Genomic DNA, 20,002 nt, shown 5'->3' with positions numbered 1-20,002 from the left:
GAGACACACTATGGTGTAGTTTCAAACTTTGGTTGAGTATCTGTTGAGGAAAAAAAAGAAGCCATGAATCAATATCTTAATCCTTTTTTTCTTTTTAGGTGTATGAACTCAGAATTCTATGTGTCGCTTTATTCAAAATTTAATTATTAAAAATAAATGTTATATACTGAATAAACACTTTAAGACTTTCTTTGCGAAAGGATTTGGGGTTTCGTTGTTTTCATGAGATAATGGGGTATTTTTTTTAAATGGCTTGGCCCAGAATGTCTTATGTATATCACAAAGTAATCAAAACATGTCAGAAACGATGCATGCTGATGAAAGTGATATTTTGTTTTAACCATACACAAAATTGGATTACTACATTCTGCCGAAACCCCTAAACGCACCCAGGCAATAAACAAAAGTCTTTGTGATTTATAACACAATGTCAAGTATGTACTTTAAATCATCATGATGACAAATCAATCAATCAATAAATAAAGAAGGAAAGAAAAGCAAGATCGAGTGGAAATGATAAAAACATTTTAAAGGTTTGTTATTTGTTTATTTATTCATTTATTTATTTTAATGATTGGTGGATTTCCTACATTCTCAGCTGGGCTGGTCCGTGAACGCACCTCCCTCTTCCTGAGCGGACTTTGGTCGCAGGGAGGCGGGAGACAGAGACTCCTACTCGGCTCAATGTACCTGGACGAGTCCGGTGAGGTCACCAGCAGGCGTGGAGCCCCCGATCAAACATTAAACCCACTCGCCTGTTTGTGACAGTGCTTACAGATAAACGGTGTGGTATCTCTCCAAAGAGGGCGGGGGTGTTGTTTTTTTTCTTTTTTCAGCGGGGTACCACTTACTTACACCCGCCTCCCCCCTCCGCAGCTGCATCCGACTTCTGGTCGTTTCTGGAGCCAGCAACAGGTTGACGGCGACGGACGGAGCTCAACATGCCGAGCAAGAGCCAGAGTCTGCGGCCCCGGTTGTGTGTCCTGGAGAAGGGGGACAACGGCTACGGCTTCCACCTCCACGGAGAAAAGGGGAAGACCGGGCAGTTTATTCGGCTAGTGGAGCCCGACAGCCCGGCGGAAGTCTCCGGGCTCCGCGCCGGGGACCGACTGGTGTTCGTCAACGGGGAGGACGTGGATAACGAGAGCCACCAGCGGGTTGTGTCCCCGGATACGGGCCACCGCGGGCCGCCTGGAGCTCGTCGTGGTGGACCCGGACACGGAGCAGCTGCTAAAGAAACACAACATCAAGTGTCAGAAGGAGTTTGCCTCCGACGGTGTTCCGTTACCGTTCGACGAGGAGGAGGAGGTGGAAGAGGAGGAGCACGTGCCGGTCGGTGGGTCACAGAACGGGGATGAGCGGAGAGCCCAGGGAGCGATGCGGAGGAGGAGGAGGAGGAGGAGCAGCGGCAGGAGCGAGGTGGGAGCCCCCGGGAGACCACACCGGAACCGGAGAGCGACGGAGAGATCCATGGGCTGGTCGGGAAGAAGCTGAGCATCAACTCGGAGAAGGTGAGTGAGTCCAGGACAAGTTTAGTCACTTACGGAAGGCCTTGACATGAAAGTTCCCTGAACGCACCACCACACGAATGGGTGCCTGCAGAGAGTCTGAGAGAATCTGCAACTACTATTCCACAAAGTAGGTTGAAGTGAAGTTTGTTCATCTTGAAATGAGAACTGCAGCGTTTTCAGCTCAATTTTCACCTAAACTGGAAGAAATCAAATAAGAAGAATGCAGTTTTCCTTCATTCAGTTTTTGCAGACTCTATTCATGGATATTGGATGTTAGAAGTATTTGAATGATCAGAGTGAAACGTTTGTTCAAATCCTCAAATAAAGAAAACTGCAATTTTCAAGTATTTTTTTCATGTAAACTGACAGAAGTCCAAACCAAAGGTCTTTAAAGTTTCCTATGTTTGAATTCAGTTTATCAGTAACTCTGAAATTAGCATTCTGTAGTTTTCCTCATGTCAGTTTTAATTAACTGAAGTTTTTCTTTACAAACCTGCTCTGGAACAGGCCCCCAGGTGTCAAGACTCACACAAATATCCAACTTCATCCTCTTGGAAATGTAATGTGTTTCCCCCTGCATCTCAAACATCTGACAACTGTTTGTAACAAATGTAGCTGAAATGAGTTTTAGTTGCCTAAAAAGCGACCATGACAAACCACACTAGGAAGTAGTTTACGGTGTCTCTTTCTTTTCGTGTCTCTCCACGCAATTATTCTTGGTCTTTTTGTGTAAACCCTTATGGCCACATTCCCCCTCCACAGAGGCCACTTGCTGCTGTCTGCTTGTATTTTTCGTGCTGCACACCGGCTGTGAGCTCCAGACCCGGATTCATTATGACGACGTTCAGCAGAGGAGGGTCCCTCTAACTTCTGTGCCCCGTCTCTGCACCCAGCATGTTTACCCCCCGCAGCTGTTTGTGTCTGTGTCTGACGCGTTGAACTGGGTTGTAGGTGGGAGGACGAGCCTTCATGTCCAGAGCCAGCAGACTGTCCAAATGCTCTGACATCATTGACAGAATGTTTGGCAGGATCAATCCACCTGGAAGTTAAATCCCTGAGCATTAAGTACAAATAACAGTGTAGGTGTAATGGTGAAGGCCTTTGAGAGTGCCTGAAAAGTGCATCACTTTCATGCTCAATGGCTGTAATAGTATCAATCAGCTTTAACGGCATTACAGCTGCGTCTCTCAGTCATTGTTTTCATGAACTTGTTTCGAAGAATGAACTGTTTCCAAATAGCTGAGTTGCTTTCAACTCTGGCCAAAGGTTCTCTGTCCGTCAGTGTCGGGTGGAGCCCCAGGGAGCTGTGGACATGCAGGGGAAGAGGTGGAGACTGGATTTGTTTTAAAAACACATGCATCCTTGTGAAACAGTGCGTGACCTTTGACAGTCATTTGTGTGTTTGCACAATTGTTGGCGATTAAAATTGTCTTTAAACGTTGTCTAGTCTCAAAGAAGGTGTCCCCTCAGCTGAGATGTCATGTTGTAGTGCCTGAAGCTGACATTTATATCCTCTCATCGCCTGCTTACATCCTCAGTGTTACGTAATGAGCTGTTTTTTTTTACGCCTGTGGGCATTTTAAAATGAACTTTCTTTACAAGCAATTTATGCCCCTCACATGGAGAGAGGGAGGCTCTACACTTGTGCACAGCACTTGAGCACTGCTGGGTTTGTGTTGTTTGTCCTGAGAATACACACCAATTGTTCCCAGGTTTGCTCTCCACACACTCCACAGATGGCACACGAAGCTGTGGTTGAACTCACACACTGGTAGGCTACACTGAGGAGAACAATGCCACAAACTCTTTTTTTTTATTATTATTATCACACTCATTCCGACACGCTCACAAATTTTTCTATGTGGAGCAAAGATGTTTGAACAGTTTTGATTTGTGTTGTGTTTATATGAAAGTGTAGCTGTGATGGACGACGCAGTGAAGCTCACAAACTTCTGCGTCTTCTACAGTCTGCGTGTGTTTGCACTAACTCCAGTGTCCTCAGGAATTTTTCTCTCGACATCCTGTCCAGCATTCCTGTTTCCGGTGACACACACACACACGCTAGCAGTCACACTGACGTCTGCACCCCGCCTGTCTGGCCTCATCTTTGAAGCAAGACAAAAGAGGGTTCGAACAGTGCCGCCCTTTTTTTCCGGATGCCGAGGAAACTCACTATAGGTTTCCATGGTTACACTGATGCTGTGTGCAGTCGGTGCACGCGGAGTGTGTATGCCTCTGTCGCGCTAAAGTTAGGCGAGAATGAGAGAGGCGCAGGGGAGGTGTGAAAAAATGGAATTAGCAGTGACGGTCAAAAATAATTAGTATTTGTAGTTGTGTGGAATTTATACCAAAAGGGATAATGAAGAGAATTCATGCACATATTTTAAGCACTGTGATGCAACTCAGGGTTTGACTAAATCAAACCCTGAGTCAACCCTGAGACTAAGTCAAACACCAGCTTTCTATGATGACTGAAGGAAGAATGGCCACACCTCCGCTGGTCAGATGTGTGTTCCTGACTCCCTGCTGCTGCTGTCCATGGGACTCTCGGCCTTCCTCAGAACGCAGGACGCCTGTGCACGTTTCCTGCCATTGTTGTGAGTGATTACGCCTCATTGTCGTCTCAATCCTCCCTTCAATAGTCCAGCATGATATGAGGAGACTCAGTGCTGTGTTTTGTTTTGTTCCCGTTAAAAGTGTTTTTCTTTGTTTACTTCAAGCGATAGTATCTGAAAGCGAGCGGATCTTCGTACCGCAGCAACAAGATTGTCAAAAATTTCCACATGTCCTCAAGTCTCAGCCGTGCCCAACGCCAAATAGTCTTGAAGCTGAATGGCATACACTGAATAGGACACATTCACTGTTTGATAGGTCAAATATACACACACTTTCCCTATATTTATTGCCATTAGACAATTTTAAAAAACATTCTTCTAGCACATACTAACAATGAAAATCTGATTTATCAAGCAGCAGCACTGCTTGGCAGCTCCCATAGCAGCAGAACAAACAGTAGCTGAGGTCGTCACACACGATGATTTGTTTACCTGGAGCAGCTGAGTGGATGTGACAGGCATCATGAAATCATAAAATGTCACAGATGCCAGTTAAACATCACGTGGGTCTGAGAACAAGTGAACAATATTTCCAGCTGCAAGCAGTTTTACTTTCAGTGAATCCTCCGACACAAAGCTGCGTATTGTTCACACTCTGTTTGACTAATAAAGTGCACAACATTGTGTTTGTCCGACAGGATCAGATACACTCGTACTCGTCGGCTGACTGGCATCGGGCGAACACATGGGCGTGCACGTGTTGTCCATACGTGTGTGTTTGTGCTGCATGTGACAGCGTTTTGGAGTCACCCTTCCTTCACCTTTTGTTGGACTGCGGGGTTGTGTTCCTGTGGAAATGGTGCACGACAGGGCAGGGTGTGTGTGTGGTTTTGTGTGTGTGTGTGTGGTTTGTGTGTGTGTGTGTGTGTGTGCGGTTTCTCAGGATTTAACTCAAACTCAACTGGACACGCTATTCAACTGAACACATCATTGGATGTGTGATTTTCCAAACCAGCGAGAGAAACACAGACACACACCTAGGACATGTTCCTAAGTGGAGCAGAAAGTCGAACAGGGACAGGAAACGATGGTGCACCAGAGACCCAAACCCTCTTTGGCCTTTTTTAATATCAACGAATGTTCACATGTTTTTAAATGTCAGAGAGTCTGACCTGAGTATCACATGAAACGGCTGTGACCACGGTCGACAAGAGTCTAATGTGAATATAATCAGCTGATTTATCATCTATACAAATCATAACTCTCTAACTGAGACATCTTCGTGACGCCAGTGCCACACAATAGCAGCGTTGTCCCACCACCCCCGTGGGCCAGGTCAGGGTCTGAACCTGAACCCTGTGAGTGTGGGTGCTGCTGCTGCTGCTGCTGCTGCTGCTGGGTGACTGGGTCCCATGGGATCCTGGACAATGCCACATTCACGCTGCCAAAGGTTCACCACCCCTGACGGACAATGAGCCAAAGGGCCGCACCCCGGCCACGAGACGGAGGCGGGGAAATGACTCGGCGGTCTCCCTGAAATAACCCAACCTTCACCTCACCTCATTTCCCAGCATAAGTTGATGAAACATTTGAAAAAGCATCTGAAGTATCTGCAGTCGTAGTATTTGTTTCCAGTTTGGTCTGTTCACTGTGGTCCTGATGGAACTACTGCACATGAGCAGCCAAACACCAAACATCTGAACAATTAATGAACCAAAAACATTACCTGGCTGTTTTACGGACATATATAGATTTAAAAAAGAGGAGGAACCCTGAGGAGGAAAACGTGGGAATGAATGCACTGATGCTGTAATGAAGTATCTGTTTCTTTTCTGGTCATTCAACACTTTCTACTGTTAGAAAATGCCTTCACTCTCATTATTTGCCTCCACCTGGGAGTCGTGGGAAACATTCATGGTCACGGTCACTTTGTTTTACCCTGTGGTGACTGAAAAACCCGACAGGTTGAGTGTTGTGTCTCCTCTGCTCATCAGAGCTTTTGCTGATCTCTGACACTGAGTTTCTGAGTTACAGCACACACATTAGAGCACATAATGGCTTATTTTCAAAAAGAATGGCCTACTATTTCAGACTTATTCCCTTAAAATAAAACCTCGGCTGTGATTAGATTTAAACCGTCAGTCGGCCACTGTGCTGATCTCTTGCGTTTATTAGTCTGAAGATTAGCCTGAGGGGAGGACGGGGTCCCGAAGGACAGACGGAACCCGCTAACTCCATTTCCACGGTTCGTTCAGCACGGCCTCTGTGGTAATGAAGACCTTTAGTTCCCCCCCCCCCCCAAAGAGTCGATTGTAACTGAAACCTTCAGTTGAGTGTTTCTTTGTTGTCTTTCGTAGAGTCAGTTTGTCCTATCTTGAGTGGACTAGGGGTGTGTGTGTCGGGGGGACAGTAGGCTGCTTTGTTCCTTTCTCTGCCTGCACCACAGCTGCTTCATCCGTCCAGCTTGAAATCCACCTCCCCTGTCCTGCTTGAGAGAGTGGTGCGCTCTACGTACTAGACAAAAACGGTGGTCAGAAAGGAGCCAGGTTCACGCTGGCGACGCCATCAAACATTTATTGCGTTTGTCCTTGAGGTTGTAATCTCGGTTAAAAACTGCATGACACTCACAAGGCTGTGGCGCCTATGAGTTTACATGTCACTGAGTAACCGCACTGCCGGCAGCGTGTCACCTTCTGCTGATCACAGAGGTTCATTGAAGCAGAACTCATGACTGTCGCTGTCATCAGACGGTGCAAAGAGACGCAGCTGAGTGTGACAGCTGATCATCTGCAGGTTACTGCTCTTATCAGTGCAGCTAAGCAGCTGTTTGCACACACACACACACACTCACACACACACACACACACACACACACACACACCACACACACACACAAACACACACAGAAGCTTCTCTCTCATATTACATTTGCTTATATTCGTTTGTGCATCCAGAACAGTTATGTGAATGTTGCAGTAATAGACGTCGGACGAGCTGTAGGTACACGTCATACATGCACACACACTCACAGAGCCCTCGGCGTTGGATAGCAGCTCCTAACCTGGCAGATCCAGTGAATCAGTCTGGGAAACACAGTCAACATTGGTGCCTGTGAGGGTCAGAGGTCAGAGCTCTTTGGTGAAACTTTAAAATCACCTTTTAAGATGCTCTATCAGTAACAAGCTTTATTTGAATATGTATGAAAAGGGACCCAAGCTTCCTGATTCACTCTAATTGACATCAAACACAATCGTGCATGACTTTAATTTCTTTCTTTGTCTGAATAATCGAGTCGGAAGTCTGAGGATCGCGAGCGTCTGTAAGATTCATTCTGGTTAACACAAATGTCTTTGCAGAGCTCTTTCTTTTTGCCAACACACAGCATAGAACAAAGCTGTTGTGTGTGTGTTGTGTGTAACAACAGTAGATGAAGAAAGAGTTAATAACAGCAACTCTTTCATTCATTTTCTGCCGCTTATAGCCAAGACCAAATGGTGGGGTACATCCTTGACAAGTCGCCAGCTCATGGTACAGGGCTACACGAAGGACAGCAACCATTCGCACACACACACACACACACTCTCACAACTAAGGACAATTTAGAGTGACCAGGTGCTTTTGGAGGTGGGAGAAGCCGGAATACCTGGAGAGAACCCCCACAGACACAGGGAGAGCATGCAAACTCTACATAGAAAGATCCCAGGCCAGGAAGTGAATTAGGGACCTTCTTAATTATCTTATTATTATCTTAATTATACAATAATTATCTGTTCTCTTTTTTCAGGTGAATTGACGGTTCAGCCTAGAAACTGATTTTAGAAGATATTTGAGGGCAGTTTTGTGATTGAGGACGTTAGCGGGGTTAAAAACAGCTGCTGCAGCTTCACTTGTCGAACTTTGCACTGCAACTGTCTTATCTTGCGGTCATTGCTGCTTCCTGAGGAAAACCAGAAACAAGTCGACAGCAGTGGTTACACCAGCCTCTGGGCGGAGAGGCTGTAAACTGACACACACACACCGAGGAAAGAACGTCATCTTTGTGTTGTGTTTGTAGAATAGAAAATGAGCTCTTGAGTTGGTTTTGGAGCGATTGGTATTCAAACCAAGAGCTTGTTCCTCTGCTGCCAAAGGCTTCGAGCAGCGGAGACAGTCCAGCGCCACGAAGCGAGACAAGCTGCACTCGACAGCGTTTGATAATTGCTACGATAGATGTTTTGACACAAATATGATGCGGAGGTTCTTTGTACATGACAGCCGATTAGGTTCACCGCCGTCAACATGCCTGAACGTGTCCACGCGACAGTTTTTTGCTGCTTCAGTCTGTAGAATATTAACGACAGCTGATAGAATGATTGACGGCTGTAAAAGGCTAATCGTTATGAAATGAATGGAAACACCAGTTTATCAATAGTTAACAGGTTTGATTGTTGTGAGATTGAATTTAAATATTTTCTAGAATGTAAATCAGTTACGGAATCTGTGGAATGAGTGAAAGATAGATTCAGATATACAAATAGTTTATGTTGTCAGCTTCATTCCTTCTTTCACATTCAGCTTCCCCTCACCCCTCACCTGGACCTCAGTCTGACCCCCGGTTCAGAATCCAAAATGGCCGTAGTGCAGTGTTGTCTGCTAAACCGTCGTCATGAGTACCGTCGAGCTGCAGACTCAGTTGTAAATTGAACGCACAGGCTAGATATGACTGGAGCCTCGGGGGCCCCACGTGTCCCAGCCTTCAGGCACACGTGGTTGATTGGCCATTAAATAAATCAATAAATCATTGAACACCCCATCCCCAAACAAACCTGCCTCATGGACAAAATCAGAAGTTATTTATATGTAATGTTTATTTCAATCATACTGGAGATTGAAAACAGTCATAAGTGAACCTGCTCAGGTAAAGGCAGGTGTAGAAAAAGTTATGAGTACAGTGTAAAGTGAACATTTCAATCATATTAGAGCCTTAAAACTCATTTCGTTTCATTTCATTTCACTCGTTTCGTTTTTTTGATTTGGTTCTGTTTTCAGGAGGGTCAACAATAAGAACCATTTCGTATATGACAAAAAAAAACAATGCATAAAAATAAGTCAAAATAAATCAAGCTTCAACCTATTTTTATGTTTCATGTATACAAAGATGTGAGTAGATGCAACACATTAGTGAAGGTCCTCAGTCTTTATCCATCCAATGTGTCAGACCATGTATCATGAGTCATCCCATTAAGATTTGTTGTTATTTTATTCATTTATCCCCTAGATGCCGACTAATGGATGTCCTTTGGATGTCTTTGTGTGTGTGTGTGTGTGTGGTGTGTGTGTATGTTTGGTGCCTCTGCATATTGATTTCTCTTTCATGTCCGGAAGTTGAGCCAGAGCAGAGAAGCACATTGAGGGAAGATGTGTCAACAGTTCCTGTTAAACACTTCCCTCCACCAAGGGAAAGTTTGTGTCACTGAAAGAGTGTCACCTAAAAACGTGTTTTCTGGGCCAAGAGGAACACTAGTCACACAACAGGGAACTACAACACTTTGACCTCAAAGTCACAGTCGGTTAGACGCAGTAGAGTGTGTTTATGTGTGCAACCTGTCAGAGGTTTACCACTGCACATATAGAATCACTGTTTGTGCTGCTGCACGTCCTCCTCAGTCCACGTCCTCCTCAGTCCACGTCCTCCTCAGTCCACGTCCTCCTCAGTCCCACGTCCTCCTCAGTCCATGTCCTCCTCACAGTCCACGTCCTACTAACAGATATGTGAGAAGTTTTTGTGCAGGAAAGAAAGAATCAGAGGAAGAAGTCCACGAATGTTCTGAGGCAATCGTTCAGTGTGGATGAGTTTCAGCAACAGATAAGGTTCTTCAGTATCACTCTGTTTTCACTGTGAGCCTGATTTTTGTGTGTGTGTGGGTGTGTGTGTGTAGGGGTTATCAGTGAGTAATTTACAGTAACACTCCCTGAATGTTCTGTTTGTACCTTCTCCTGAGTCCTGTGAATCTTTATGTTCAGCTCATTTTGCCGCTGACTGCTGTTGAAAATAGATGAATATTAAATGTGCAGTAAAAGAATATAGAAACAGGGCCATACTGTAAATACAAACTCAAGTGCAGTACTGCAGTAGTGTGTAATAAATGATTATAATGAGGAGGCTCACAGCAGCAGATATTACATCAAAGCAGCGGTACGGCTTTACAGTGTTTTTCCACGTGTTGCTCTGTGAAGCAGCCGGTCGTTCTTGATGAGCCTCCAGCTTTGTGTGTGTTCAGCAGATTCCTCAGATTTCAGACGCATGTGGAAGATTCTTCAGCTCTCCACTCCTCCTCGTACACCAAACCCTCCTCTGTTGTCTTTGCTCAGAATCTCCCTCCCTACGCAGGAGGCCGCAGCATCCGACTTGGACGAACTGGACTTTCTCAAAGTTTCTCAGGACAACAGAAAGCTGCGGTGTCTTTTACGTTTTAACTGCAAATGGGTGTTTCAAATGCTACAGATAGATGTTTTTTTGGTTGTTTTTTACTTTTACACTTCTTTACTTTGTATAATGTGCTTCCATTTTCAAGAACCATTTGATGTTTTCTGATGCACACTCCCGTAATTACGGTACTCCAAAGTATGCTGGTGCGAATGTAGCACTGTGGATACCGTCAGTGTTAAACATATTCACCTGTTCAGCGTTCATTACATGAACACTGATAGTTTGGATTTTTAATAATATATATCTTGACTCGTTTTGGGGTTAATTGAGGCTTGACTAAAACTCAGTCCACTGCAGGACCCAATTATCAAACACACAGCAGACGTGTTCCTTAGAGGCCTTTCCGCACCAAACTGCACAATTAAAAAGCAGCTGCACTTGTTTTTCCTGCCATCTGCACTTTGGAATGCATAAAGAAGGGTGTCGCTGGCCTTGCTGAGGTGAAGGATTACTCCGATACGATGTACTAATGGTATGGATTTAGTACAATCAGGTATGTGCCTGGTGAAACCCCTGCTGCTCACCTCTTATCTGCAGCTCATTTGATCAGGAGATGTTACACACACACACACACACACACACACACACACACACACACACACACACTCCAGACACTCCGGCCTGGTTTGCTGATGTGTTTTGCATCTGTGATGAGAACAGACAGGTTATGTCCATGTGACACTGTGAAGAGTCATCTGTCATATTTTGCTTGTTTAAGACGTCTTTACCTGCAGAATATGAATGGCTAAGTAGCTTTGCTACGAAAACATTCAAGCATCAACAAGAACTTTTATTCATTTGATTTCATTTGGTTTCAAATGATTATTAAAATAACAACAGATACAATAGTGTGGGTGAAAACCCTTTATATTTTGTTTAAAGAAAGAAAAAGTTAAATGAAAAGAAAGAGTTTAATGGCATGCTTTATGCTTTGTCTTATGTTTCTGTGGGAATCTTGTGGGATGGAGGACAGAACGTCCTGTAGTTGCCCTTTAAGTTCTAAGTCTTTGGTTTAGTACAGCAGAAAAAAATGAAATGTGAGTATTATTGAGAGTGTCCTTATTTGTTAAACACGATTTTATTCATTATCTTTTATTATAAAAGTATTTATCTTTAGGGGAGTTACTTTTCACGTACCCTGTGTGTACGTTTGTTTTTTGAACCAGAACAAGTAGAGCAGCAAGGGATCAACAAGAAACAATTGAGAAAAAACAAACAGTGAAAATCCTGATTTTGTTCATCCTAACACATACAAAACTTGAATTCAAATATTTCTGTCAGTTTTCATGAAAAAATAATAGAAAATTCTGCTCAAGTTGTGCTCATTTCAGGTTTAACAAACTCAGGATTTTCTTTAAAACTACTTTCTTGAAGAAGCCCCTGAAGAAGAACTGAACTTGTTCTAACTTTCAGTTAGAATGTGACATTTTTAAATGAGGGAGAATTCCCATAAACACATACACAAACAGCAAGTACACATATTACACATAGATGAAAGCAGCAAAACACCACGTTATCACAACACAGCTCCACCCTGAGCTCCACCTGAGCACACTCCCACACTTTATCAACCAGTTTAGTCTAAATTGGACTGTAATCAACGAAATGACCATGAACTGATGAACTCATAAAACTCATCAAATGTCAAGTGAGGTAATAAATCATCTTCTCATACACATCTATAGAATTGACTTCTCCCCTCTGCTGGCCATGTAGAAGAAAGCAGGTTTAAAGCACTTTTCATCCACAGGTTTACATCCACTTCTCTTACCACACTGTACGCAAGTGCCAAAGTGTTTGTTCTGTATGTTCAACATATTCATTGTGTTTGTGTTAAAACGCACTTCACTCTGGAAAAGGCTTTCAGCTGTTTTGGGAAATGGTCATTCTTGGCAGAGGAGACAGGTCGTCTCAGAGCAACAGTCTTACATAACACAGTGAAGGTGACCATCGCTCATCGCTGGTGTCAGGATGCACGTGTGTGTGTGTGTGTGTGTGTGTGTGAGTGAGAGGGAGAGACAGAGAGAGAGAGAGCGAGAGAGGACAGAAAGAGAGAGAGAGAGAAAGAAAATTGCCTCTCGGTACAGTTACGCCCTTGAAAGAACCAATCAGTCTTTCTATAGAGTTCTAGCTGTTCACAGATTTATTTATAGAGGTCGTTCATTGTCTTGGAGTGTTTGGCTGGACAGACGGAGGACAGTGCACACAAGATGCTGTGATGTGGAGGGAGTGTCAGGTCAGGTTCGGTCACAGTGACAAAGATCATCTTGACCCGTTCTATCCCGTTGCGCCGCTAATTCACCCCAAACTGGCTGTTAAGACCTGTTTGATGACAACAAACCCCTGGAGCTTCCTCTGCTAAATAAAGACACTGATTCATCCAGGCAACGGAAGGGAGGTTCTGGGTTTTTTCGGTGGAGTTTTTTCCTGGATGACAATATGGCCTCAAACTCTTCCTGCCATCCTTACTGGAGGGGGACAAGGGGCGAACGGGGGCGGCGGTCAGAGGTCACCGCCCCAACTTCCATTGTCCTTCTTGGAGGCTGAAACAAGCAAGGGCTGCGTACCACACCGGAAGTGCTCCCTTCCTCAAGTGCCCCGTTAGTCTCCACAAACTTTCAGTCTCATTCTCCACCCAGGACCCTCTTCCTTCCTGGCGACCAGTTTGCCGTCACGTGGAGTCGAACTGCAGCTCTCATTCACTGTCGATGGTTCAAAACAGGCCGTGCAGCACCTTAGCATGCAGCAGCCACCTGCATGTTCAACCTCGGGCGTCATCTTCATGGTTTAACGATTCTCTGGAGCTCTCCGTCATATTTGTGCCTCTCGTTCTGCCAGATCACAACCTCATGGTCGAGGTATTTTCCAACGTTTCATCATCCTCACAAAGGAAGTGTGCTATTAACAGTTCTATTTTCTCTCCTTCAGGAGGTGAGCGCCGAACTGCGGCCCGCGTCTCTGTGTGATCCAACGAGACGCTAACGGATATGGCTTCAACTTGCACAGCGAGCGGGGCCGCGGCCTGGCCAGTACATCAGAGCAGTGGACGAGGGGCTCTCCAGCAGAGAGGGCAGGTCTGCAGCCCAAAGACAGGATTGTACAGGTACTATAGACGCCGGCACAGGTGGACTCATCCCATTCTGAAGATGCTCAAGGACAAACTAGGTCTAATCCTTTCCCAAAGGAAAAAAATGTTTAGATTTTCTAGTAGTTCATAACAAATAGATGTTTATTATTAGTGTGGCATGAAAGGTTCAGTCATCTGTTAAAGTGTGTGATGAATGTGTAGAAGAGGTGTTTAAATTAGGAATAACAATCGATTAGGATATATAAGAAAATAAAAAAAAAACCAACTAAAACTAATGAACAGTGCAAAATGTACAAACAAATAAATAAAAATGAAAATAGCTTTAATAACAAAATTTAAAGAACAAATTAAAGTAACTAGATGTAAAATTGTGAAAGTATAGTGAGAAAAAACAAAGTTTGATGACAGAAAAATAAAATATAAACATCAGTTTGTGTAAAATTAATACTTGAAAAAAAAACTCTTCTGGGGTTAGTTGTCTGTTTTGAGAGAATGCTCTGCAGGTTCTTCATGTTTTACTATATCCTCATGAGCCTCTCAGAGGTTCTGGGATCTGTGGTGAACATTGTTGATCACATGTCCTGTGCCTGTACTACAAGCGCTGGTTTGTCACTGAGCAAACGACTCGAGCACGTGAGCTTGTGACCGCGCTCAAACCACATGAAATGGAGGGGAAAATACTGAGAAAGGAATCAGATGACGACAGTGGGATTAAAAGGCCGGTATTAGTAGTAGTCAGGCGAGGGGCCTTCAGTCCCCCCACGGGGGCCCCAGACAGCCCCACCACCCACTGAGGAGCAGTGCTTTGTGGGGGAGCCGACCGCCATTGTTCCTGCTGTTACTGGGCCGAGCAGCTATTGTCCAGCTTCCTCTGTGGGGCTGGCTCAGACAGGCAGGTCCGCCCTATGACCTCAGCGCACACACACACACACTCAGAGACATTTCTCACATGTTTTTCCCATGGTGATTTTGTCCCAGAACAGTCAGCTGGTCAGAGGGAGTGGAGAGGGGGGGACACCTCACATGTAGGCTTATTTAGTCTATTTCAGCCTCTGTCTCTGATGGATGAAATTCTGACTATATCCGAGACTGCTGACAACATGAGAACATGACATCTGAGTTATAGTTGGTAGGAGTGTGTGTGTGTGTGTGTGTGTGTGTGTGTGCGTGTGTGTGTGTGTGTGTGTGGTGTGTGTGTGTGTGTGTGTGTGTGTGTGTGTGTGTGCGTGCGTGCGTGCGCGTGTGTGTGTGTGTGTGTGTGTGCGTGGTGCGTGCGTGCGTGCGTTGCGCGTGCGTGCGTGCGTGCGTGCGTGCGTGCGTGCGTGCGTGCGTGCGTGCGTGCGCTGCGCGTGCGTGTGCGTGCGTGCGTGCGTGCGTGCGTGCGTGCGTGCGTGCGTGCGTGCGTGCGTGCGTGCGTGGTGTGTGCGTGTGTGTGTGTGTGTGTGTGTGCGTGCGTGCGTGCGTACACAGGATTTTCTGGACGTGGGAGCCTCTGGCAGACAAAGTGATATTGAAAAACGAAATGAATGAACAGTCATTTCTGTGTGGGATCAAAAGAAAACCAGTGATGTCGTCCTCCTCCTCTGCAGGTGAACGGCGTGCCAGTGGAGGGGAAGACACATTCAGAAGTGGTCGCAGCCATAAAGTCCGGTGGAAATGAGACGAGTCTTCTGGTGGTGGACCCCGACACGGACACCTTCTTCAAGCGCTTGCAGAGTGTCACCCGCCTCTGAGCACCTCCACTGGTGAGAGGACACATCGACGAGCACTTCTCTACCACTGCGATTATCTAGTTACGTGTCACTCAGGGGGACACAGGACTGAGGACTGAAATAAGTACGTAGGTATTTCCATATTATGATTTATCGTTCCTCCCCAGAGGGACATATTACTCACAGTAACATGAAGGTTTGACAGAAAACAGATGATATAACCCGTTTTTACAATGTGTTGTTAAAGATTAATCCAGTGGTTTTTACAACCATTCCAGAGTCTTACATAAAGCACCGATGGCTGTGCTGTCAGCGGCTCCACCAAATGAGTATTTCTTCCCTTCAAACGTGCACCAAAGTAGTTCAAAGTCTCACAGAATCTCTGCGTGTCCGTCTTCCTCTCATTCTTTTTTCTTCGGGTCATTCTGCCATGAAAACACATGCAGACAGATCTAAGTCACAAGAGTCTTGTTTCTGCAGTTTGATAAGAAACTGTAACGTGTCACTCAATCTCAGAAATATATCTAGAAAAAACTGACTCTCTCCCTTGGTGTTGGTCAGAGGTCAGCTGGTTGTGCATAGGGCTGGATGTACCTCACAAATCCTCCAGAGGGAGCCCTTGCACAGTCTTTGATTTGGACCCTGGGCGCAAACATGGGGAAACCACTCGTTGCCTTGGCAACCTGAGAAATGAGAGAAAGGGATGCAAATTGAAAAGAACAAATACTGTGCTGATCACACTTTTGTTTGAGGAGGTAAATGCTCTGGTGCAGTGGGGTGAAAAGGGACACAGAGACGCCTTTCTGGGAACGACAGGTGTGTGTTTTTCCACCTTGGTCGTTCTCCAGTCCTCCGTTAGAAATAAGAATGTCCCACAGGGGGAGAGATTCCACTGAGGTGTTTCCCAGGTAACTGCTCAGTGCCCACTCAGAGGGCACCTGCCTACACTACTGACTCTTTACATCTACGCCCCCCATGCACACACACACACACACACACACACACACACACACACACACACACACACACACACACATGCTGCCTCTCACACAGCAGCACGGCTGGACAACACTTTTGTTTGGTTTTCCAAGGAGCTGAATCCAAGTGGCCTCTCAGCCTGAAGCTGAAGCTGTGCTGGTACTTAGAGAAGCTGCTGCCTGAGTCAGGACACACACACACACACACACACACACACACACACACACACACACACACACACACACTCACATTAGCATGAGGACGACTTGATGTACAGAAAAGGTCTGAAGTCATACTGAAGGTCGTGTCATAAGTCATCGGCAGCTGTGCAACGGGATGGAAGGTAAGCGATGCGTCAGACCTCTGTGTGATGATGGGGCCAGATTACAATCACAAAAAAACGTAAAAAAAGAGAAAAAAACCTGACCGTTGTGTAGAAGGTGTGTGGAGGGAGTGTGTGTGTGTGTGTGTGTGTGTGTGGGGGGGGGGGGGTGTATGTGATGAACATCTCAGAAGATGAAGCAGGTGTGAATAATGGATGATCAGCTCGTACCTCTGAAAGGTGAGCTGTAGGAGGATCAAGCTGAGTGGTGGGGAGCGAAGATCCCAGCTCCGTGCTGGGGGTCGTGGTCAGCGTCTTTGCCTGATTCGTGTGTATGTTTTCTGCCTACAGGTCCACTGCCTGAGCCCGTCGTCAATGGAGAAATGGAGGGACAAGGTAAGATTGAGCAGCAGGACATGAACATTGACTGCAACAACACAAACTCTTACGAAGACTATTTGTCTCATTTACAATTAAAAATAAGACCACATCACCTGAATACGTTTTTTACAATATTCACTTCCCAGTGGAGCAAGTGTTTTTTATAACATCTAATTACAAACGAAAATAATGTTTTTGTTTATTTAAAGTGAAATTATGAAAATTACTAGAATTAAGACCAATTATTCTTGGTAACGTTTTGAGTGTCTGTGGCGTGTGATGGTGATCTGCTTCAGAGCGTCCCCTCCACAGACGGAGCCGTCCTTGTGGATATTGTAGAGAGTTGAGGGTTAGTTATTAATCACACAAAGACGTAGCCACACTGAACTTTCTTTCGTGTGATTTTCCGTTGAACCTCAGAGTTTACACAAATGAATCAACTGTCTCAAATTGAGACTAAGCTGCTAATCTTGCTAAAAAATTTAAAATAATCCCAAAGAAACAGGCAAGACACAGGCTGCACTGTATGAACCCTGAAAAACAACAACGCAGAATGTCTGATACTTCTTTGTTAATCAGCTGATGGGTGAATCTGCATGACAACAACAGAACTGGAGATCATAGCTGCCATCCGCTCACTTGTTTCCTACCAGATAATTCAAAGGGGTGTAATCTGTACAGCAGCCAAGGTCCAGGTTCCACGTCCTGGTTACATAACAGAAACGTGGTTAAAAAGTTGTCGAGCTTGGAGGAGGTCAGAGGGAAACAAGGGAAAGAGTCACTTCATCAGCTCACTGGAGGAATGTGTTGTAATTGATCAATTACACATGAACTAACTCATGAACTCAGATGAGCTCCTGTAATAAATGCCGGTCGTATTGTACGAGGCTCTGGGCGGATTTTTAAAAAGTCTTCTGTTCGCCTCCCTGTGGCGAAACATGGTACAACAACAGCCTGTCCAAATGTTGAATGTATATTCAGTGCACATTCAACGATGATCTGACGAGTGTTTTGTGTCGACAGGGTGAATGGCAGAGGGACCACAGAGGGGGTGCGGGACTCGAAGCTGTCCGTCAGCCCGTCTCCGTCCAATGCCTCGTCCAACACTTCGCTCACAACGCCGCCTGCAAACACCCCGCCTGAGGTATGTCAGAGGATGAACACACTATATCCATAGCACATGAGGTGTGTGTTAACCTCTGTGTTTCCTTCCTCTTCAGGGCTTTGGCCCAGACGCCATCCCAGCTCTCAACCTGTCGCTGCAGCAGGTCCGAGACCTCGCTCACCAGAAACGCTCCAACAAGAGAGCTCCGCCAATGGACTGGACCAAGAAGAACGAACTCTTCAGCAACCTATAGGGCCTCTCAGCCCAACACAGTCACACACACACTCATAGTGATTCTTACAAAGAATTCCTTTTTAATTCCAATGTGATGACAAACTCTGTGAAAATATAGTCTTATAACTCTTTATGTCATGATATTCCACATTTTGTAGATGTAACATGCTACTAACACCAACCGATGTTCATAATAATGAAGAAGAACTGGACCCATGTTGACAGTGTGTGCGTGTGTGTGTTTAACTAAATTCACTGGCTTCACTCACACACCAGCAAATATGACCCAAACATGGATTTTAATATCATTCATGTGATGCAGAAAACAGCATCTTAAATAAGTCATTCTTTCCCTGAGTTTTCTGCCAGCGATGATGACTTGAGGGCATCATGTCAATGATGGGTCTTAACACTTAAAACCAGCCTGACAATCAGTCTTGTCAAACACACACACACACACACACACACACACACACACACACACACACACACACACACACACACACACACACACACACCACACACACACACACACACACACACACACACACACACACACACACACACACACACAACTGGGTTAAATCCACCCAGATCTTTTATGTATTCGTTTTTTGAGTGTAGACACTTGCTTCTTATGTGACGATAGTATAAGAACCACATGATGATTCATTGTTTTCCTCACATACTGATGGAGTTAAATGGGAAATTAATCATAAAAAAAAGTCTTATCTTTCATAAAATACTGTATATATCAAATATATATTTTTAGCTTGTGATAAAATGCCGCTCGGAGATGGAAGTACGTTCAGCTGAAGCGTTGCTCCAATGTCGAAGCAGTCATTTGTACCGTCCAGTCGCTGTGAATGTGGTCACATTTTAAGCATAAAGAGTATTTTTATGGCTTGAGGAGGGGATTTTTACACATTTCTATTGATGTTTTACAAACAATAACTCTGAGATTCTGTTGGTGTAAAGAAATGTTATGTCTGGTGTTGAAAGATGATGTGAAGATGTTTTAGTCCTGTGTAAGTGATTTCTTTATCATGGTTAAATCGTCCTTCTGTGATGGTGATTTTTATTCAGATCTATGAGAGAAAATGCGTAATCTTTATTGTGGTCATGCTGGATCTATTCTATATTTCACACTTATTTTTGTCGTGATGCTCACTCGGGATGTAGCAAGAACAACACAGATGTTTAAAATAAGTCTTCAATACAAAATAGTTTGTAGACAATCAATGTAAAATGTAATGGTAGTGTAACTGTTTCCATGACAATCAAAGTAATGTAACTGTTCTCAGCTGTGTCAAATGTTGAGATCTGTCACTGTCACAAAAACATGCATCAACACCATGATTCACATATTAAATCAGGACAAAATAAAATACACATTTGTTTTCTCATAATGTAACTGATTACATAACAGTGACTAGTTACTCCTCATATATCACATGTGCTCCATATATTCTATGTATTAGTTGTATTGTAGCTGTGTGTGTGTGTCTCCTCCATCCTCCAAAACGTCTCTCTGTCTCCAGCAGCTGTGCTTGTCCCTAATCGCCTCAACTTTTCTGCTCCTCAATCACGCCTTCTAGCCCTGCCATCATTATCACAGCTCGCCATCACATGTATCGCCTTGAATTA

General features: G+C 44.8%; 1 protein-coding gene across 1 annotated transcript; it reads left to right on the top strand.

The window, feature by feature from the left end:
• The first annotated feature begins 941 nt into the window (after nt 1-941).
• Nucleotides 942-18,374, top strand: LOC144741311 (Na(+)/H(+) exchange regulatory cofactor NHE-RF1-like). Its single transcript, XM_078623901.1, is given in 11 exon segments — nt 942-1,166; nt 1,168-1,308; nt 1,416-1,515; nt 13,472-13,551; nt 13,554-13,586; nt 13,588-13,638; nt 15,213-15,332; nt 15,334-15,362; nt 16,982-17,023; nt 18,034-18,160; nt 18,237-18,374. Coding segments are annotated over 11 exon segments (1,086 nt in total).
• Nucleotides 18,375-20,002: the final 1,628 nt, after the last annotated feature.

The sequence above is a fragment of the Lampetra planeri genome, unplaced genomic scaffold (genome assembly GCF_965212315.1).
Source record: "Lampetra planeri unplaced genomic scaffold, kcLamPlan1.2.h2 scaffold_501, whole genome shotgun sequence".
Lineage (NCBI taxonomy): Eukaryota > Metazoa > Chordata > Hyperoartia > Petromyzontiformes > Petromyzontidae > Lampetra > Lampetra planeri.
Note: the sequence above shows the minus strand (reverse complement) of the source record. Positions and strands in the feature narration are given on the sequence as shown.